This window comes from Rhinatrema bivittatum, chromosome 10, assembly GCF_901001135.1.
Source record: "Rhinatrema bivittatum chromosome 10, aRhiBiv1.1, whole genome shotgun sequence".
Taxonomy (NCBI): domain Eukaryota; kingdom Metazoa; phylum Chordata; class Amphibia; order Gymnophiona; family Rhinatrematidae; genus Rhinatrema; species Rhinatrema bivittatum.
Window position 1 is genome coordinate 102100736 of NC_042624.1, and position 23080 is coordinate 102123815.

A 23080-nucleotide genomic window follows, 5' to 3' on the forward strand; every position below is an offset into this window, starting at 1 on the left:
GCAGTATTGGCAAGAGTTGGTGAAAATATAAGGAAAAAAGTGGTGCATCTTTCCCTGCAGGTATACACTAAGATGTACCACAAATGCCTTAGCTTTTCATTTCCCCCCCCCCCCCCTGAAATTCCAACTGGAAGTTGGAAGGAGCAAAGAACACAAGGACGCAGACCATTGGACTGCCAGGGTAAGCACAACCTAGCAACTTGTATAACTCAACCCCAAGCAAATAAATCACTGCTGATTCCAATAAGGAGTTACTCAGAGTCAGAACCCTCAGCCTGCTTGGAACAGCTGAAACAGAGCAACTTCCACAGGGAAGAGATCCAGAAACACTCCACTAAGAGACAGGAAACCAAGGTGCCGCACGTGCAAGCTCCTGTCGAACAGGATTTCTTCACCAGACTGGAAATTCCAAGGGTACCAGGGCAGGGCAAGGGCGATCTCGGAACAGACTGCCCCAAACCTGGCTTAGGTATTAATACCTCGGCCATGATAGCAAATACTTCCCTGAAGGAAGCACGCGGTCCAGCAAATGGAATAATCATTGCATGAACCAGGACTCCCCTGGCCGCAGACAGGGTTCTCCCTAAAATAGGGAAGTATACTTTGCATGCCACTGTAACCAAAGAGCAGCACCTCTGTTGCGGGGTTCCTCGCCCCCCCCCCCCTCCCCCAGCCATAGATATGGTGATAGATTGAAAGGCATATTTGCCAAGTAGATGGATTTAGAACCCTCCTTGAGATAAGAGTCTTGCAGGTGAGAATGACTAGCAATAGTGGTCTTATCAAAAAATGCCCATTGAGCTCAGCAGGTGGGAGAAACCCTTAATCTTCACCAGGGAGCTACTCTGGAAAGACTCCCTTGCGAAATAGACCTGCTGTGGCTTAGGAGGACCTAAGAAAAGCACTACCGCTTGACCGGCTCTTGGATCCCACAAGGAACAGAAAATGCAAACCTGGTGCTCAATGCGTTCAAGGCAAAAATCCCTGTCAGACGAGGGCTCTCAAAAGCTCTGGCAGTCGATAGCCTCGGGGACGACCAGGATACTTAATGGCAATCCCATTGCCTTGGTGGTGCTCGACACCTCAACGGCACTGAGGCGGCCAAAGCATTGAGGCCACGCACCTTGACGGCATCAAGGGTGACCATGCCGGTCAAAAGGCAGTCCTTGTCCCTGACATCGATGCGTCAGATCAATGGTGCACTGGTCAGATGAGCACAGGCAACTATTATTGGGCATGGTACCGAAGGTGCGGCAGCAAGCTGCTTGCCTGGGCTCCTGCTCACCCTCTCTCACAAGGAGACTGCATTGCCATCACTGGCAAGCAGGAGGGGAGGCTATGTCAGCCAGGGCTCCTGCCCGTGGAGTCTAGTTTCTTTGAATGTGGAGAGGATGAGCGCTCTCCCCCTCCATGTCTGCTCTGTCTGAACCTCCATTGATGAAATGACATGGAACTTCTGCCCGGTTAGAACTCAGGCGAGTCCCCAGGCTCAGTGGCCTACACAGATCACCCATGGACTGCACTCAGTCAGTCCTGCCAACACCTGACAAAAGATACAAAAACAGACAGAGCAAGGAGAGGACACAGATATTAAACTGCCGTTGCAGTATTTATTTATTTTTTTTTTTAAATAAGGGATAGAAAGACTCTGCCAGACTGAACAGCAATTAAGGCCTGCTACACAGCTAGCAGACACAAGAAAAAGAAATAAAACTACTGTGAGGTAAAGGAAAGAAAACAGCCGCAGCTCTAGAAAAAAAAAAATCCCTTACAAAAACCGTGAGGAGAGCGCAAAGCTGAATACCGTGACACACACTGCTCTCGCAACAACATGATTCTGCCGGGGGGGGGGGGAGGGGGGGAAGAGACTGAGGGACTCTGCCTAGGGGGCAGGGCGGCGACTACAGCTGCCCATGCTCAGAAGGGCATGTTTGAAAGTTCTAGATTCTTTGAGATCAAAGTTCTGTGCCGCGCTCCATCCGATGTCGTCACCCATGTGTGCGAGGACCAACAACCTGCTTGTCCTCCGAGAACCGCTGTGCTCAGCTTTACAAAACTTTTTCCTGCACTGCATTATTTCTTCCACAACCTGTTACATTTCATACCTACGTATATGCATGCAAGGGTGAATGCATAAATTCATTAGACTAGCTCATTTTCCCCCCCCCCATTATCACAGAATTTTGTGTAAAAATTTAATGAGCTGATTAAAATACAAAATTATACCAATCAGCTCATTTAAATGCAACGCAGATCGCATTGACACAAAAATCTGTGTTGATGATGCCATTAAGGCAAAACTAACTACACCTTTTAAGGCATAGTTAATTTTTTTTTTAGCTAAAAATGCATTACCACAAGATTTTGAACATGCTTTTTGGTAAAGCATTTGGTGAACAGTGCATTAAACGTGTTACCACAGGCTTTTAACGCAGTTTAGTAATTGGACCATCTTGTTAAGACTGATGAAATATAAATAAATATCAGCGCCGATCCATGTCCTAAGTCTGGTGCCACAGCACAGACACATTGAAGCAGCGTGATTGGTCCATGCAGCCGAGTCTCTCTGGCTTGGGTGGACATATATTTGCTGATAAATTCTCTCATAAATGCTATCTAGTGCCATGTGGCACACCATGGCCTTTAACCTTTCTTGATCTCATTTTGAAAATGTTAGTAGAGCAGCCAAGGTGCTGAAGTAAATGCAAGACTCAATAAAATACTCAACACCAGGACACATTCCCACCTCACTAACAGTGTCCCTTGGTTTTTATAAGCAAAAATAAAACATTAAACGGTTTACCTTCCACTATACTGTATGATAAATCTGTAGGATTGAATGGGTGTTTCTCGATGAAGAATGTTTTAACTTCTAATATCTCAGCAATGACAGATTGAAACTACAGATTTAAAGCTTTCCTATGGCATCAAATGATGGTATACAAGGAATATTCAGGGGGGGGGGGGGGGGGGGGAAGAGGAAGAAGGGAAATCAGCATCTCAAACAGCTTTTGACTGGGCCTGACTCGCTCCCAGAAGCAAACCTCTCTCTAGCAATGCAGTATTTCAAAGTACACATGGCAAACTGTAAAAAAAATAATAATAGCTGGCATAACTGTCAAGATTTTTATTAATTTCTTTAAGCAAACCTCTTGTGGGAGTCACCGACAGCACACTCAATGGATATGAATGGTTCGTGCTGCTCATGTCACAAATGACAGCACACTCACTAGATATGATTGCTCCACACTGGCACATGACACTGCATACACTTGGCAAATGTTCACTGTCAGGGCAATTTGAGGCACTAGGCCTAGCATGGCCTGACCCCAGTGAAACTTCAACTGATACAAAGTGGATACTCCCACTTGCTATGTATTTTTTTTTTTTTTTTTTTAAGACATTGAATATGGGAAGGATGGGTATGGGATTATGGTTCTCTGTTCAATGTTGTTTTTTGTGTGCAAAATTTATTAGCTGTTCTATTAACTACTACAATTCCACAATTTATGTACAATGAAAATTGCTTACTTACACGGAGACCAAAAGGATAGATTTTTCATGTACTTGAAAAGAGAACAAGAAGAATGCCAAGGCACTGCTAACCTTAAAAACAATTAGAAAGGCAAAATACGTTTTGAACCAAGAAAAACACATCTGCCTGTAATAATTTATTTATCAGACTGTATATAAAGGGTGAAATCATGGTAACCCAATTAGTATCTTATACATGCACACAACAATCACCAAGTGTGTGTTAGTGCACGGCACATGCTCTGCAATTAGACCATGTGGCATCATCTCGGCTGTCTGTTACTGCTGAGTTAACAGTCCTTCCCAGGCTGTGAAGCCTCTAACATATCACATGGCTGAAATTACTGGAACATAGATTAGGCAGAACTGGTTCATCTGTACAAATCTTGAATGAAAATTCCAATTGTCAGTAAACCGGTGAGAGGTGTAAGATATGCTGGTGCTTTGTAAAAATAAACCAACCCCAACGCAGCAAGGGTTCTTAGATTAATTAATTTAAATAGTACAACTTAAAATGAGAGATTGGATTTACCAACAGGCTGAACATGCCTCTTTCAAATCCAGCTAAAGGTCTGCACATCTTTGGAGCCGCTATGCTGGGAGTAACTTTTGCTCCAGTGCAGCTAGCCATCTAAGTTGGTAGTTATTTGACTAGATCCCTTTGAAAGCTGATTAATCTGGAGAAACACACACTACTCCAAGCTACACAGGGGCAAAAGGCTGGAGCATTTCTTCAAAGAAAAAAAAGTTTTACTTAAATGGCCAAAAAATATAAGTCAAAATAAACCAGAGCAGAAGGATGGCCCCAGTCTCATGGGAGGGTGTAACAATATTGTTTTAATCCAGAAATCTAAGAATCCTCCATCCAAATTGTTTTGCAGCAATGCTTTGATGTGTTTGCACAGAGCACACTGTTTTTCACGGCTCTTTCAAACTGTAATGTTCTTCACCGATTTGCTCTAAAAGGATTTCATCAATAATCTTGTAAACAAAACTAGAAAACATTTTCAGTACAAAAACAACCAAACCAAATACAATAACCAAAAACCATCATGCTATTTTCAGTTCATATTACTTTAAATATGCGCTTGGATTTGAAAGGGAGAATACTGAAATAGCAAAAAATAAAAATAAAAAGATATGCAATCTTTTATCTTCTTATAAGGGTCCGATTTGCTATGACTTTTCAAAAAAAGGTACAAAAAGGGATACATTCTTAACTAAATAGGACTCTAAAGACCCTAGCGTGGTCCCCGTCCCCACCTCGATCAGCGCAGAGAACATCCAGTTTGGAAGAACTACTAAAGAATTCATGAAGTGATAAACAAATAAATAGAAAATCTCAGGTATAAATCAAACCATTTAAGCTTCCTAGAGGAGATTCAAAATTAAAAATGTTTAACTCAATTACTTTAATCACTACTTCTATAGCATACACAAAATTACATTGCACATTACAAGGTGCATAAAAATGGCTACTGTGTATATTATTGTTGAACAAGAAAGCAACTGCATAGCAATGAATACTAGATGAGATATAAATATATAATGACAAAACTAACCAGGGCAAATTTCAGTCCTCTGAGGGTTGGCTGTAGAGTTAGCTTTATGCATGCTGGAAGCAGAGCCAGAACTGTGAAAGCAAAGCTTAAAAAAGAAAGTCTATTTGTAACTTTTATTAAAAAATAAACTTAGAACACCACTCATCCCTACGTTAGCTAAAATCTAGACCACAAACAGAAAGGAGGGATGCGGTGGCTGCAGCATCCAACTATATCCCCCGTGCCTCCAAGACCCAGCCAATCACTAGGCATGTGTCTAAACCTGGCTTGTCCAATCAGATTCACCCGCCCCCAAAAATAAAAAAAAACTGGGCAATTCATTCTCTTTCTACAAGGTCTCGGTCCTATCGTTCCTACCCAGCTCCATCATAACTGGCCCCCAGGGCTATTCTATGTCTCCCTCTCACATTGGGGCAGATTTTCAAGGATTTACGTGCATGGGGGGGGGGGTGTGTGTGTTACGAGCACTGGGCCTATTTTCAAAAGGCCCGGCGGCTTGTGTAAAGCCCCAGGATGCGTGTAAGTCCCGGGGCTTGGAAAAAAAAAAAATGGGCGGTCTGGGGGCGGGGGCATGGCCAGAGGCCTCTCCACGGCCGTTGGGCCAGGGGATCACGCGCTGGCACTCGGTTGGGGAAACAGGGAAAGCCAGCGTGCGTATGTTATAAAAATCGGGCGTACCTTTTAAAATCTGCCCCATTGGTTTCCATAAAGAGGTCAAGTACTATATGTAGCAACCTCCAGAAGCAGCTTCTCTTAAAAACCAAGTTTACAAAAGGATTGCTTGACTGGCCTCTAGGAGTCACTAGAACAACTGTACTTGGCTATACCCACTGGTCAAGATATTACTAACTCCACCACTCAACCTTTTTTTTATGGGTTCAACAGTTGCTTGGTTTTGATTGTAAATATTACTATCCTCATCATAAGGCTAGGGAATAACTGCATGGAGCGGCATTTACTACCCTTAAGAGAAACATGGGGGTAACCTGCACGGTGTGGCAGATACTAGGAGAAGCAGTTTTCTGGGCAGACTGCATGGACCATTTGGTCCTTTTATGCCATAATTACTATGCTACTGGAGGAGGAGGAGGAGGAGGAGTGGCCAAGAACCAGGGAAGCCAGGGTTCAAATCCCGTTTCTCCCAGTGATGCTCCTTGTGACCTTAGGCAAGTAAACTCATCCCACACTGCCTCAGATGCACACATACAGGTGGATTTTCAGAGGAGTTCTGCATGTAAATGCAAGATACTATTGCAGCAATTTTCAAAAGCCATTTATCCATATTAAGTGCAATTGCTGCAGGTAAAAGCTATGGACAATTCAATGGCATATATTGAAGCAATTTTCAAAAGCCCACTTACATGGGTAAAGTGCCAGTTTTAAGCGTGCAAATACTTTTGAAAATCTGGCCCTTAGATTGTAAGCCCTCTGGACAGGGGCAGAGACCTACCAGCTGTACCTGAATTTGTGACTCAGCCCTGAGCTTGGATTTGGAGAGGAAAATAATTAAAGCTAATCCCCAGAGCTCTAGGCCCGGCTGAACACAGGTCTTTAGCTCAGGGAGGTGCGCAGCGCTAACCAATACGCCACTGTACTTACTCGCTAATCGTCTGTAACCTGTTTGGAGTTCTCGGGAAATGAAAGGACCCTCCAATTAATTGTTTTGCCATCTGGCACAAAATGGCAAAAAAAGTGGGTCTGCGGTTTATACAGAAACAATTACATTTAATTTCCCCCTCGCCCCAAATATGTTTTACAAAAACGTGCAGATATCACAAAACAAAAGGGGGCAGTCTACATTTTGTTTTGTACAACAAACAAACATTTTCTTACAAGGAAAGATAAAAGCAAAAAAAAGAGGTTCCTGTCTCACCTTAGCATGAGCTGCGTTTCAGGTGACAGAATGTTCTTTACTTTCAAGAGAATACTTAAGCTGCACCAAACGTTGGCCACTTTATCCTGAAAGCATACAAATTTGAGCAGATTCATGTTTAGTTTGCCGTTCTATCGCTAATGGTGTTATAATCCTTAATCTACGATTAACTGCAGCATGCCAAAGTCTCAGTAGGCCCTGCTTGACTCAAATATATACCGAAGTAAAAAACAAATAAATAAAATCAATGATCTGAAAACATGAGGAAAATCCCCTTACTCTCAACCAAACCAAAAGGAAGTGGGATCATCTGCACACGAGTAGGGAGGAAACTAAAATTATTAGTTTGGTTTCTGACCTCTCTTCATCACTCTTCTGTTACATAAGGGCTACATTTTTTTCACCTGAGTTAAAGTTGGATTTACAAAAAAATGTAAGATATGCCATACTGGGTCAGACCAAGGGTCCATCAAGGCCAGCATCCTGTTTCCAACAGTGGCCAATACAGGTCGCAAGTACCTGGCAATTACCCAAACATTAGATAGATCACAAGCTGTTATTGCTTATTAATTACTGTAATAGTGTAACTGGGTTTAACAAAAGTTGGATAAGTTCCTAGAGGAAAAATCCATAAACTGCTAACTGCTGTAAACACATCCTCTGGCAATTAATTCCAGGGCTTAACTATGCACCCAGTGAAAAAGAATTTTCTTTGATTTGTTTTAAATGAGCTACTTGCTAACATCATGGAGTGCCCCCTAGTCCTTCTATTATCCGAAAGAGTAAATAACCGATTTACATTAACCTCTTCAAGCCCTTTCATGATCTTAAAGACCTCTATCATATCCCCCCCTCAGCCGTCTTCTCCAAACTGAACAGCCCTAACCTTTCCTCATGGGGCAGCCGTTCCATTTAGTGATTGGCAACGACAGAGTTAACCAGTAATAAATCAAAAACTCTAAAGACATCAGCAGTTGTGCTCAGATCACTTTCAAAATTAAATTTGTAACCACAGCTATCATGCTCATGAAAACTCATCCCTTTCACAGCTGCTTGGGTCACAGCTGTGTAGACATAACAGCAAGAACCTTACTAGCATTAACAACTGGACTAGCTCCCCTGTACTCTAACAAGCAATACACAATATGTTCTTAAAATTTGCTGAGTATATGACACCTATGTAGTAGCCAATATGGTGTTTTACGATTACCACCACTTGCTTCAATTTCTGTAAATGGAAACAATTCCAAGTATCTGGTATAGGCATGCCAGTACAAACTTACTGGGCATGGCTCCCAGGGACAGTTTCTCAGTTTATCTTGATAAACATCCAAAGAAGTCACAGCAGTACTCAGCCTCGCAAGCATTTGGGCTAATGTTAGACAAAACCTTGCCCTTTCATAATATGATTCTATGATGAACTATTATTCAATTAAGCAATGGACAAAGGTCATTAGTGGGAGGGCTGTGAAGGAATATGTGAATAACAGACAGTAAAATGGATCTCTCAACGTGCTCCTGAACCCTGCGGTGTCAAATAACCTATTAACCTGCCTTTCTCCTCTCATGCACTTCTGCGCAACGGCTGATACAGCTGCTCAGCTAAATAGTCCTGAGGAATTCTACAAAAATGCCCAGGCAGATTGACACTTTAAACGAGCAGCGTGTACACTGCAAATCAGTGCAACTCTGTATAAAATCACAAGACTGCCCGACAGTGTCTAAAACGTTAATTCAACAAGGACCTGAGAGAAGTCAAGTTTTTCGGAAGCAGCAGATCACTTGAAACAGTGCCATGCCAGTTGCGGGTAAGAACATAAGAATCACCTTTGCAGACCCTCTACATTTATTTCCACAAGTCTGAGATGAAGTAGTGTTTTTAGGCAATTGATGTTGTGAATTTATTTCAAAGACATTATATTTATATATATCACATCACACAGACCAGATGATTATATTGATGGGCAGCTGCAATGTGATGGCATCTTGATGTAGCAGTGAACATCTGCTTATGATAAATAACGGTCTACCTAACATTTATTTGCAGGTCCTAAAACTGATTATATTACAATATTTTTATGAATGAGGTGGATTTTTTTGCGATTTTGTTACTTTCAGTTGATACATCCTGAACAGGCTTAAGTAATTCCCAACAAGGTGCAGAACTAATGCACAGATGCATTTCATTTTTGAGAGCTGGCAAAAAGCTCTCAAAAATGCAGCACAGTATAAGCACTTAAATCATTTTCTTGATGGACTTATTCTAAAAAAATAAAAAGTTAGTTACTTACACTCCGATATCCTAAACACAGCCTTTATATTTACTTGTGTATATTATAGCTGTATTGAGTTAGTTTTGTGATGTATTTTGACTAGTGTATTGTTATGAACTGCTTGTTTGAGGGTGGTAGTGTACAATAAAACAGAACATAGCCATGCCGAATTAAACTTCCTATGCCTGCTGAGAGGAGGTCTGGGTCCACTAATAAGGAAAGGGTGGGAGGATGAAAGACAAGTTAAACCGATAAGAATTTCTTCGGTGAAAAAAAAGGTTCTGAAATGTTTATGACCTCTTCATAGGCTGCCGGTGCAGAACACAGAGTCATTCTAGGTGCCTTTTGGTAGTTCATGATCAGTATACATAGGCACTACAAATTATTTTCTGACTCTTGGTAATTGCACACTGTATATGTTATCAGATAGGCGAAACTGACCCTTGCAGCTACATTTCTGGAATAACCCTTAACTAGGGAATCAGTTTCAATGAAAAAATGTAGGAGCGATGATGCAATAAGGATAGTATTCTGGAGGATGTCAGCTGAGCCACGGGTTAATGCCTAGACCAAGTATTGGCAAGAAATAACAGCAGACGCAGACAGCTCCAATTACCATTGCTGTGTCTGCACTCTACATGAAATCTCCAGAAGGTCAAGGCAAAGGGTTCTTGGCTTGCTGAGGGATCCAGAAACCCCCCCCCCCCAAAAAAAAAACCCCCCGAACATTTAAGAAAATATAAACAAAATTACAAGCATGCCTCAAACAGTCCTCTATCAACTGGGAAGAGTCTTCTGAGCACTTGCAGGATTTGGCCAACATCTGTCAGAAACGGTAGCCAGCACAGAGCAAAAGATGCGACCACCGTGAGGGCAACTTTCATTAGCAAAGCTAGCCTGTAACACAAGAATATTTTGTTTGATAGAAGTTCACTTTGAAACAACAACAACAACAAAAAAAAAGAAAAGATTAACCAACCATCCACTGAAAGACTGCACAATAATTCTGCTAATATTACTTGCAAAACTATAGTAAAAGAGCTGAGAGAATCTTCAAGAATTCCAGTTTCCGATGAGCCTGTTCTATATTTTATCGGTTTCACCTCCTTTGGCAGTGAATAATTTACCATAACACATTTTCGGGTGATTCAGACCAAAGCTCTACTGAACTTAAACTAATTGCCATATGCTCTAGTTTAAAAAAAAAAAAAAAAAGAAAAGAAAAATTCCTTCTTAATTGCAAGGTGATTGAACAAGCCTCTGGATCCATAACTATTCAATAGAAAAATGTTTGAGATGTTTTTTGTACCTACTCTTCTTTCATACGGCCCTATTGATTGAATATTCCAATTTCCTGATTAGAAAGGTTTCTTTATTTTTCCAGTGGTTACCTAATTTATCTTTTGTGGTTTTATGCAATCTCTAATATTCTTACTGTACACCATTATTTTGTTGTTGGAGGTAACCTAGTAAATGATGGCAGAGGGAGACTGGACTGCACTACCAGCCAGGCACTTAAGGGGGTACAGGATCTCCCCCCTGCATTCTGATTAGGGTTGCAACTGTGGCTCCCTGCAGATCAGCCCCTTAACCTTCTATTTGGGGTGGTAACTTCCATGCAGGAAAAGAAACATGAATTACAGGTTACCCAGAGCTTCATTTCCATCCACTTGCCACTAGGGATCCATCCTGTGTGTTCAATCCACGCTCTTTGAATTTGGTTGCCACTTTCTCCGGGAGGGCATTCCAGGCATGAGGGGGCATTCCTTTTGGAGGGGCAGGGACCACCCACCAACATCAAGGTCAGGAGAGCCAGCGGGAAGGGGCTGTGCACCAGGCTCCTGTGCTACTTCTGGGTTTGCTGGCCGGCCATTGCTACTGCCTCTCTCCCTTCCTCCCGCTAAGCTGTTCTTTTCCCCGACTGCAATCCAACCCACTCTTCAACCTTGGGGTGGAGGAGGGGTTTTAATTTAAAAGTCTGTATCAGATCCCCACCCCCATCTCTCCCATCTTTTAGGGTATACTTGTTTAGGTCCTTCAAGTCTCATCGCATGTGTCTTTTAGTGCAGACCCTGCAGGTTTTTGGGGGGTTTTTTGCTTTTCTCTGGACCTTTTCTATCTGAAAGAAACTGTTCCTGAAGAACATAAGAAGTGCCATGCTGGGTCAGACCAAAGTCCATCTCTGACCCTGACCAGTCCAGGTCATAAGTACCCAATGGATCTATTTCATGCATTTTACGCCCAGGGATGAGCGCTGGCATTCCCAGTTCTACCTGGCTAATAACTGTTTAAGTGTCATATTATTAAAATCGACAGGGAACATTCTCCGACCACTATAATCTTACGGCTTGTTGGCCAGCAGAACGTTGCTCTTTAATGTGAATGAATCAGGTAGCTTTATGTGAAAAAAAGATTTGTATCACAGTTCAAAACCTGCACGTATAAACCCGCCTCTCCCCCCCCCCCCAACCCAAATACAAACCTTCTGAAACAAAAAAACTGACTTACAATGTGTATTAGTAAATGTGCATAAAACCCTTATAAAAAGGGCAAATCGTCTGCCTATAAGCCTGATCACTAGTACTTAAGAACAAGTCTCAAGGGGAAACTCTAATCTTAGAATTGTGTTTGGTCTGTTAAGCCCTCCTCACTGCTATTTATGACAAGAAAGTTTCATCAGCAGCGCCCACGAGGGCTCCTTCCCCGGTGAATGACAGCGGAGTCACTGCACTGGCATTTCTCTGGCTGAGGTTCGCCGACCTCCGATCCCTTTCAAGTTTAGGACATGTGCCAACAAGTTTTGGTGTTGCAACTACTCCCACCCCCGCATGAGGACTGTGACCACTGCCTCCACAGCACTCCCAGCCCCTGCCAGCTATGAAGCTGGGTAAGAAAATAAAACTCGGCTCTTTTGCAGGGCAGCTCTCCCGCTGGGCCAACGAGCCAACTTATGCAAAAACGTCTAATGTAGCCATTTCACCAAACTCGATAGAATGAAGTACAAAAAAAAAAAAGGCACTTACCCCCTTCCTTTGATGCCTTTCTTTAAGCATTTTCCAAGCAGGTAGCAAAAGAAAGGCAAAGAGTGGTAAAGCTCCATTTGTTTATAATTCAGGGCCAAGCAGAAGGCCAATGATCCAAGCAGGTCCCAGTCATATGACAAACCCAGCACGCCCCACAATGCAAAGCCAAGACTCACACAGTTATATGTGTTTCTATGTTAAGAAAAACTATTACTTTCACAGATGTATCATACTAAAGCACGGCTGAATTCACAAACATGATTTCATGCATTTAAAATGGATGATAGCATGCCAAATTTAGTGTCTGCGAATCTGGCTGCGTAGTCTCTGCAAAACAGGTCATGAGCTACATGATTATATAAAGCAGCTCGTTAACTAAGGTTGTGCGCAAGAGTATGCACAACCGCATTTCCACGTGAAACAACACTTTCCCTGCATTGTAGTTAAGTTTTTATTTTTTGCATTAAAGTCCATGATTTTGTGTGAATTTTGAACACAAAAAAAAAAAAAATCTCCACATGTCCACTTATAAAACGTGATATGTAAATGGCCCTGTATTGTAAGAAAAATCTCACGCGATACCAGGCCATTCCTGCAGAGCTTAGTCCATCAGTCCCACAATAAATGAGATTTTAAAATCACATCCAGTTATTCAATACCAAACATCAAAACTGTAACTTTTCAATGTGTGCAGCCACATACGCGGCGATACACCAGACTATGCCACCGTAGACAAAGCTCCAGGGCTGGCGCGTATTGGGAGTTATTCCCCGGTCAGGGATGGAATCCCCACCCTCCCGTTATGCCACGTGTGGAAGGTCATGCACTTTTGGTGAATATGAACATGGAACTTCTCTTAACAGAAGCTTCATCGGCAGATTTGCTCCTTAACCTTTTGGCCAACACAGAACTGCATCTTGAGAACATCATTTTTTTTCTCTCCATTCGGCTTTTCTCAAATTTTTGACTAGACTGGCTAAGTTGCAATGATTCTGTATTACCTTCTAAAACCCACTAAACTACTGAAAGTCTGGAGGTAAAGTACAAAATGGGTCAGGTTTGATATTGCTTCAGCTCACTTGTGATCAAGAAGCTTGTTTCAAATGATAAAAAAAACCCAAATAAAAAAAAACCACAAACATCTTGTACTGGAATAGCTTACACCATCAGTGAATCCAGAAAATAAAGACATATCTTCATGAAGATCAATATCACTGTCGGACAGATTCCCACTGTTCATCTTGATATAGAGATCAGCTACTATACATTGACAGATACAATGATTAACCTGTATGCTGAAGATATCTCTGACAGATACAATCACATTGGCAAAGAAATCATTTTCTGGAATAAATATACAATACAAATGTAGCTTCCCATCTCAGCCTCCCAGTGAGGAAGGGCTCTGCTGTAGTTCCTGCTGGTTGGAAGAGAGAAAGGCAAGGAGAGCAATAGGTGGGGGAAAAAAAAACCCAAACCAAAACCAGGGGATCTATAAAATAAAAGGTTAAATCAAGAACTTAGTCTGAAATCCGACCCCTAATAATTAGCTGTGGAATTCTAGTTCTTCATCAGGTAAACCAGTCTTGTGCTACTGCCCATACATTAAAAAAAATCCACACAATTCTGTGAATAATGGGAACTACCTAAGTCACTGGTAGCCTCAAAATGCACGATCTGGCTTAGTGAAAGCCAAATGCACTTCTAAGGTCTCCACTCCCAGTCACAGACCCCTGCAATCAGCCACATTTGAACTGAAGCTTGGTTCTGGTTTCAGGACAGCCAAGATGAATAGTACACGAGATATTTGCATACACTGGAGATCCAGTATATGCAAATCTCTCACATACATATTCATTTTGGGTATCCTGAAAAAGCACATTGGGTTGGTTTGTCCCCACTGCTCATTTTACAAGGATGTACAGGAGTGCACTGTCAAATCTTGGATATTAACATACAGGTTGATTACTGTGCTTTAGTTAGCCGCCTTTTTTCACATAATCCAGACACAAATGGCCCTTTCTTAACAGCCCATGCAAGAACCTCAAACAGATCTCATGTTAGTGCCTTACGCCTGTTCATCTGATATTCAAAAGGGGACAAATGTTTCAGCAAGGAAAGATATCCGAATGTAGATTCCAACATGCAATTTTTAAAAATTGGAATCCAGTTCACAGGCCCAGAGTCAGATTTTGACAGCTTCTCTCTTCTTAATACAAAAGGTTCTCAAGCTTGGTTTTCCAGAATATGCTAAAATATACAAAACTGACCTCTTTCATGATTATTCACCGTAAATATTCTAAAAACTAGACAGACCTTAAGAACAGGCGTCAAGATCCCTTGTATTAACAGAACGCATCAACCCTTTACCGCCAGAGAAAAGATATGGATGGCAACAAAAGAAATGAAAAATACTACGTGAGCTACTTGCAGGGCTCTTGCTGCGCCATTTCATCTACCACACCCACTTCAACAGAAAACAGTAGCCATGCGTGCAACTCTTCTTTAAATGTGTCTCTGATGCTGTGCCATAGTGAGCACAGAGTGGCTGTCTCGCGCTGAAGTATTGCGGCCTCGGAAAATTGTGTGGAATCATCCGGTTACAGCCGAGTGACAACGGCCAGTAAAAATGATCAATTATTCTGCAGGCTGTTTGCAAAAGCTAAAAAGGTTCAGGCTGTATTTGACAGAACTGGGAAAGCACGGCCCATATTTGCTGTTCTTTTCCCCTTCTCTAGCAAGTGGTTCACAAAGACCTAAGGCACCATTGCCACTGAAGCGGAAATGTGAAAGCAGCAGGGCTACATTGGATAAAGCACACTGGAACAGTGAGAACCAGTGCAAGACAGCAGCATTTACTGTCCTCTTCCCTTTCTTTTTAAAGTTTCCCAAGCAAAAAAACCCAAAACACTTTCAGTCTCCCATTTATAGATCAAAGTGATCTGGTGCACTGACATACTGTCAGCCATCAGAAACATGCATGTAGTTTTTGGAAACTGCTTTAATTACTTGTATTAAAAAAAAATGGTGGTATATAAAGTCAAAAATTATACTAAGATAGATTTAAAATTTTAGTATAGAAAGAAGAGCTGGAGAAAGTAATAGTGAAATGGATCAGATTAATGTAGTAATTCCAGAAAAAATATTAATGCAAACATCTACAAAATATTAAGTAAACCAACTACCTGCCTTCCCAAAACAATCTAAGGATCAATATTCTCCCCAATAGCACTGAGGATATCAGACCCCCATAGGCTTATCTAGGATAGAAATGAGTCTTCTGCTCTGGTGAGCATTTCCCCATGATCAGAATGCCAGTCATTCAGAAGGATATAGCAGAGTTGCTTACCAGTAACAGGGACGGCAGGATGTTAGTCCTCACACATGGGTGACATCATCAGATGGAGCCCCAACAAAAAAAAAAAAAAAAAAGCTTATGCCAAAGTTTACAGAACTTTGATTTGGCACACTGAGCATGCCCTATGGCACCTGTTCACGTGAGGTCCCTCTCCAGTCTTGTAATATAGAATTATAATTAAAATGGAAGAAACCAAATTCCTTGGGGTGGTGGGCAGGTTTTGTGAAGACTAACATCCTGCTGTTCTTGGAGAACACCTGTTACAGGTAAACAACTCTGCTTTCTCAGAGAACAAGCAGGGGGGTACTCCTCACACATGCGTGAAATCCTAGCTACAGGTTACTCCCCAAAACAAAAAGGGGCCAACAGACACTCAACCAGGGATCAATGGGTACAACAACAGTACCTTTGGTAACAGAGGGGAGAAAGACAACCTGAATCCAAACAACGGGCCCTATGCGGGGATAATTGGGTTCTACACCTCAAACAGGTTCTGAAAGACAGACTGGCTGAACCTACTGTTGCATTGGCCATCCCTACCCAGACAGTAGTAAGATGTGAATGTGTGAAGAGAACTCCATGTCACTGCCTTGCAGATCTCCTCCATGGGATTCGCTTGCAAGAAGGCCACCGACACTGCCACGGCTCAGACAGAATGAGCCTTGACATGACCCCAAGATGCTGTCCTGCCTAGGCATACCAGAAGGAAATTTATTCTGCTAGTCAACTGGATAGTGTCCGTTTGGCAATGCCCAACCTATTCCTATCAAAAGAAATGAAAAGTTGGGTGGACTGACTATGGGCTTCTGTCCGCTCCAGATAGAAGGCTAAGGCTCGCTGTAAGCCACAGGGGATGGGGCCCTAGGTGCTTGCCTTTGTCCAGAGGTGCAGGCACCAGTGAAGCTGGATGGGGGACAACAAGCCTCAGTGTGTCTGCTGGCCCAGGTGGAGCTTCCGCCAACAACCACCATACCAGTAGGGGGAGGCCCTGCTGGGCACTGATGCCATCCCAGGAATTGATGCCAGCTAGTCAGTCAGTAATGCACCAATGAGCATGATGAGCCTCTCCAGCAGCATATGGACGATATTGGCTCTGGTGCTGTCAGTGCCACAGGATCAATGCCCTGCAACACCCGTTCCACTGCCAGCTGGACTTGGTGCTCCACCTCCTCTTTGAGCATTGCCAATGCCAACACCAACAGGGAGGAAGGAGGAGTGGCCAGATCTTCTTCAGACCCGCAAGATGGATCGGTGACTGGTATCAGGACCGGTGGAGACTGTTGCGGCTCCCCAGCACTGATGGAGTACTGGTGCTCCTTGCAGCGGGTCACTTTGGGGACATTGTGGCAGGAGCCAGTACATCCCCATCTCCGGCATGGTGTATTGAGGTCTGGCACTAATGCTTCTTCGGCTTCTCTTAATGCTTGCATTGGTCCTTCCCCAGTGCCATGGTGAGAATGAGGAACCCAACATCCTTGGCCCGGAGGAGATCGATGGTGGTCTCCAGCACACCTATCTGCTGGCAGCACCAACAGAACCAACGGACCTCCAGATGTCGATGGCATGGTGTCCAACAGTGCAGCTCCATGGTCCATTGATGCCAAAGACTCTGTCTTCTTCAGCCTGAAGAGCTGTGCCATCTTGTGGAGCCGAAGTCGATGTCCCTTCAGGGTCATCTGTGCACATAAGTGGAAACCCCAGATGACATGCAATGCCCCCAAGCAGAGGACGGGTCCGTAATGGACATGGTCTTCAGGCACTGGGCACATCGCCAAAAACTGGACATGGCTGTGATGGGACGGAATAAAAGGGCTGCAAAATTAAAATCAATGGCAGCAGGCATAGATGGCCAGCGGGCACCGAAGCACCACTGCCGGGGAGAAAAATCAACCACGATAGGAAACTTACCAGAAGCATTGAAAATCCTGACTAAGAGCACTACAGGGAAGCACCGAGAAGGACCTGGCGTCGCAAACCGCAAGGGAAAACACAGCAAGAAAAAAATAAGTTTTCCAAAGGCCAAAAAACAGCCAAAGTGAGCTCAGTCACACCGCGATTCTTTTTCTGTGGAGCTATAAGCGAGATTGGAGAGGGACCCCGAGTGAACGCATGCTGGGCATGCTCAGTATGCCAAGTCAAGGTTCTAGAAACTCTGGCATATGTTTTCTGTGTCGGGGCTCCATCTGATGATGTCACCCATGTGTGAGGACTAACATCCTGCTTGTCCTTGGAGAAACAATGCTCTTTTAAGTATTGACCCATAAATTAATACTTAAAAAAAAAAAAAAAAAAAAAATAGGAGGGGGGGGGGGGGGGGGGGAAATTATCTGGCTGAAATCTTCCCAACCCTTTGTCCCTCCAAACTCAATCAGAACCAGGGCTCACATCTGGCACCATAAGACTTCATTTACATTGATTCAGGGATTTTTCTATATCCCCTGCCCGCAATATACCCAGTTGGGCCATTGCAGCAACAGTCCAGGGACCTTACAGCAGGGGTCACTCCAGAACCCTGTAATCATGGACCCAGAATTGAGCCACTAGATGTCACCCTTAAGTAACTGCCATGAGTAAACCTTCGACCCAGAGGTCCGTGATTGCTGCCTCTGCAGCATCCTTGGTTGATCCAGAAAGCGACCTGGGAACCTTACACATGACTGTGAAAGCCATTGGGCCAGCCCGCTTTACACTCATAAGCATCAAAATGAGTGCTAAGCTACAAGTTTCCATTTGATCTTTCATTTTTCCTGGAGAGGGGGGGGGGGGTTTGCATATCCCCAGATATATAAATTACTGTGGTGCCAACCATTGCTTTACAAGCAGCTCCTTGCAATAAATGTTCAGAGAATGGGAGGGGGTATAGGGAAGAGGAATTGTACTCCCAGCTCCAGAATGTGACAGGGACATCACAGACGTTCATACAAGTGCAAGAAGGAGAAACTTCAGCAGGTGAAAATTCGATATCCAGCACAGAAGTTCTGGGAACATACGTTGCGGAATACACGCATTAAATGTGTCATTTTAAATGCAGGACTGCACATGATCATGCCTTGGTATGGAGTCTGATGAACCATTCATTAAATTTGTATAACTAAATCTACAGGGAAATGCAGGTAGACAGTACAAAATGCATATCCAAATCAGTATCTAAAAATGTTTTGAATGGCACACAGTTAAGTTCCCTGAACTCTACAGCACAAGCTGTGATCTTATTTCCCCATGTTCAGAAGTAGACTATAAAAGTTAGCTATTGTAATGGGACGGCCACACCTCTGCTTTCCTACTGCTGTGTCATGCTAATCTCTTCTCCCCGCCCAAATACTTTTAGTCTTTTCATTTTGGAGGAGGAAAGAGCAGGAAGAGATCAGATTTAACCAAAACGGGCCCCACTTGTACTCCACATGAAAGGATACTGAAAATGTCCATAGTCAATGAGGATGAGGCCTGGATAAAGCAAAATGCAGAGCAGAATGGAGACCTGAAAAAGACGAGACACAAAGTTCTGATTGCACGTATTTGGCGGGGGTTATACCCCACTTCTCTCACTCCTTTCAAGGCAAATTAGTGTAAGTTCTACCACGGCGCCACTTTGATAATTCAGATCTTCTGGGAACCACCCTAGATGATCAGCATAGGTACAATAGCGTAGGAGGGGCCGAGAGGCAGGAAGTGTAACTCACTCAACAGTAACTCCCCATCACATCTCTGATCAACCTTTGCCTGCCCCCGCCTGGGCTCCCTGATGGGCACCAAAGGAGAAACCCCAGCCCATATCCCCCCACACTTCAGGCAGAAGATTGTTTACATTTCACAGCAGCATTTAGACAAGTCACACAGAATGATAAATAATATGACTGACTGAAAAACAAAAAAAGTACTGATGAATATACAATCAAGACTCGACTTGGTATTTTTTCAATCCATGATTTAATAATTCTCACAATAAACGCTAGCAAAGAGTGATACTTACCTTTTTATTAGCTGAAGTTTCTTTTAAAGAGAAACAGTAGATCACAACTGCAGGTATATACGCTATCAAATCCGCAATAAGAACTGTAAGACAGGAAGCAGTCAATCAGTTCGTTAGTGCAATGTGCATAAATGAGGAGACGCCAAGTGCACAACTGGAACCTGTTCTCGGCCTTTAATATGTATAGATGGGAAAATAATTTGAAATGGTTGTAGCAAGGTTGATTTTTCAAGCTACCAACCCTCCCAGAACATGCAGCGCCCTTTTGGCAACAGATGCAAGCAGGAGGGGCAACTGTGAGGGGGGGTGGATGGGGGAATAACACTACAGTGCTCTCAGGAACAGCATGAAGACAAAGTCTGAAACCGGGCACCCTCCAGCTCCCCCCATCCCTCTTCAACCCCACACGTGCGTCTTTTCTCCCCATGCATAGTGAAATGCACCAGCAGATAAGTCTGTGGTACAAATCAGAAAGCACCTTCACCGCAGATGATACAAGAGAAGAACGCCATCGAGCAAGACCAGGCTGTAAGATAAACATGCTATAAAAAAAATAGGAACGGGTCCAGAATCCCCTACCCCAGAGAGGCAGGGCGTGCAGCAGGATTTCATGGTGGTATTTGAGAAGAGCGAACAAGGGGGCTTGCTGAGCACCAAGGATGGAGCCCAGCAAAGGGGAAAAAAAAAAAAAGCATTGAGGAAATGAGAAAGCCGACCTCAGAAGGGTAACCTGAAGTGCACAATCACTGTGCTGGCCACCCCCTCCCCCCACCATCTGTGAATGCTAATCACCACCCTCAGTACTTATTTAGAACACAGCCCAGGGTGAAAGAAAATGTGCAATGGTGCTCCTGCCTTCTTCCCTCCTCACCCATCACAAAAAATAAAGAGAGAGGCAGCAAACATAAGAAAATAAGGAGTGCCCAGCATCCTGTCTCCAACAGCGGCCAAGACAGGTCACAAGAACCTGACAGGATTCCCAAAAGGCCGGGGCTTTCTCCTAGTCCAGCTGGCCAATAATTGTTTATGGATTTTTTTTTCTCCAGGAATTTGTTCAAACCCCCTTTAAACCCTGCTATTCTGGTCACAGATTCCACAGCTTGATTGTGCTTTCAGTGAAAAAATAACTCTCTCCAATTTGTTTAATCTGCTACCTGCTAATTTCATGGCATGTCCTCTAGAGTCCTAGTGCCATTTGAAAGAATAAATAAACCATCCCACTCAGAATCCTTCCCAGTTTTCCCTTCCGCTTTGAATGTACACACATCTTAAAACAAACCTATGACCAGAGCTGTGCACCTTCCCTGTGTTAGTGCAGCAATCATATTAATAAAACAGGTGTGTACGATGCAGTGCAAGGCCTGAGCCTTACAGGGCAGCTCCCAACCGGGCCTGCGCGCATCTGAGCAGAGTGCCCTTACTGGGACATATTTAACAATGCAAAGAAGAGAAGTGCCTGTGGTCTTACCTGTCGTGCGCATAAATAATTTATGGGGCAGGCTTTCGTACCCTCGGGAAGTGTTCAGGGCCACCCAGTCAGGGTTTATTAGGTTTGCACTGAAAAACAGCAAAGTGTTAATGTCTCGGTATTTGTGAAACTTATCTGTCCTCTCTCTAGCTTCAAAGGATCTGGTGGGTCACACACCCTGTGCCTTGACAGCATAAGGTGCCTTCCTCTTTGCGTGTACCTAGGAGATTTCCACGTTTTCTATATTTGGCTCAGGTGTCTTTCGGATATTCACTGCACTGCATTTGTAGTTTAGGGAGTTGTTTTTTTTTTTTTATCAAAAGGAAGCATCGCAACCCAGGTCCTAGGGTTATTTATTATTTATTTATTTTTATTTTTTTCTATACCGACATTCCTGTAAAAATATACAGATCATATCGGTTTACAATGTAACTTCAACATTCACTCAGGGGCGGTACAAGGAACACTGGTGATAGTTAACGGAGGAAAAACAGGTCAATAACTCATCTTAACATATCATAGAATAAAAACCTCTCATATCATCTCGGAAACAGAAGGGATGATAACTAGAGCTTGTGGTGAACTGTTTGAGAGTGGTCTCTCAAGGCGGCACACGTTTTTACTCCCAGGACAGATTTATCACTATTAAAACAGCTTTTGTGGCAGAGAAAACAAGAGTCCAAACAAGAAATGGGTAAAACTGAAAAATCTCACTCCTCTAGCTCTCTCGCAGCTCTAGCTTCTGTACATTTCTGGTGCAAGCTTGCTCCACACCATGCTCATCCTGTTAAACCAGTAAAACAGGCTGAGGATATGATACCTTCTTCTCAGGCTCTTTCAAAGAGTTTCTGTCTGTACTTAAAGGATTTCAGTGCTTCCAGGAGCCCAGAACCCTCTTTCTTCCATGGGTTTTTAAATACAAAAAAAGCTTCTTCTGAAAGTAAAATTACAGTTCATTTAAACACCTCAGAATGCTGCTGACAAGGCTTTTCCAGGCTGGAGTCTGATTTTTAGCATTAAACCTTCCTGCAATTCCTTCTCTCTTCAATGTACAAGAGCCAGGTGTTTGGCTGTTGCAGCTCAGGCTTTCCTTCTACAGTTTGCAGGCCTGTGTTTATCTGCACACTTCCCAGCAGCCAGTCACCCTTTTACTGGCCTGGCCTCCGTAATGAAACAGATCCAAGTCTGGGAAAACAAGAAGTATTTGGAGGTGGATTATTTAAGCAAAGTTTAGGGTGAATCAAAAGCTGAAACATGCAAATCTCATGTGATTCTTTACTGTGTTCAGAAGTGGCTCATATTCATAATCAACCTCAGAGGATGAACTCTCCTGAAATATTAGAACATGTGCAGAGAAGAGGGGATGTCTAGAAAAGAAATTACACTCTAAACAGAGCACAGATTATGCCAGCACAATTAAGCTCTGGGATTCATTGCCAGAGGATATGATTAAGGCAGTTAGCTTAGCTGGGTTTAAAACAAGGTTTGGACAAGTTCCTGGAGAAGTCCATAAATTGCTATTGCTCAAACTGACTTAGAGAATAGCCACTGCTTATTACCAGCATTCGTAGCATGGGATCTATTTAATGTTTGGGTACTTGGCAGGTACTTGTATTCTAGACTGGCCATGGTTGGAAACTGAATGCTGGGCTTGATGGACTCTCCGTCTGACCTGCATGGCACATCTTATGTTCTTAAGATGTGGAAGGACCACCTTAGTCTGGGCTCTGATTCTGTTCTGGTACAATTAGATCTTAACTTGCTAAGAATCTTTCCTCAGTCCTGACAGACTTCACAGTGGGTCTTGTCCTCCTACAAGCAGATAGAGGCAGAATGCTTCATAAATGTATGCACTAAGGCCCATGTGGCTACCCTGCAGATGTTCATGAGAGTCACTGACCTGTATTCTGCCCAGGAGGTGGCTTATACCCTTGTTGAATGTACCTTCAGGCCTTGCGGTACCTCCTTGCTGCTCACTATATATGCAGAGGCAATGGCTTCCCTGATTCATCTCACAAT

At 43.2% G+C, this 23080-nt stretch overlaps 1 protein-coding gene across 11 annotated transcripts in view; it reads right to left on the minus strand.

Annotated features, from left to right (window-relative positions):
- ALG6 (ALG6 alpha-1,3-glucosyltransferase) overlaps window positions 1-23080 on the minus strand; it is a 55693-nt gene that overhangs the window by 19426 nt on the left and 13187 nt on the right. For 6 of the 11 annotated variants that reach the window (XM_029617477.1, XM_029617482.1, XM_029617476.1 and 3 more), the window contains 8 exons: window positions 21062-21150; window positions 19594-19676; window positions 19037-19101; window positions 12266-12451; window positions 10004-10139; window positions 6970-7055; window positions 5097-5181; window positions 3536-3606 (listed from right to left, as the gene is read on the minus strand). In XM_029617477.1, coding sequence (XP_029473337.1) covers window positions 3536-3606; window positions 5097-5181; window positions 6970-7055; window positions 10004-10139; window positions 12266-12451; window positions 19037-19101; window positions 19594-19676; window positions 21062-21150 — 801 coding nt within the window. The remainder of the gene's footprint in view (window positions 1-3535; window positions 3607-5096; window positions 5182-6969; window positions 7056-10003; window positions 10140-12265; window positions 12452-19036; window positions 19102-19593; window positions 19677-21061; window positions 21151-23080) is intronic. The other 5 variants (XM_029617480.1, XM_029617478.1, XM_029617479.1 and 2 more) reach the window with 1 other exon arrangement.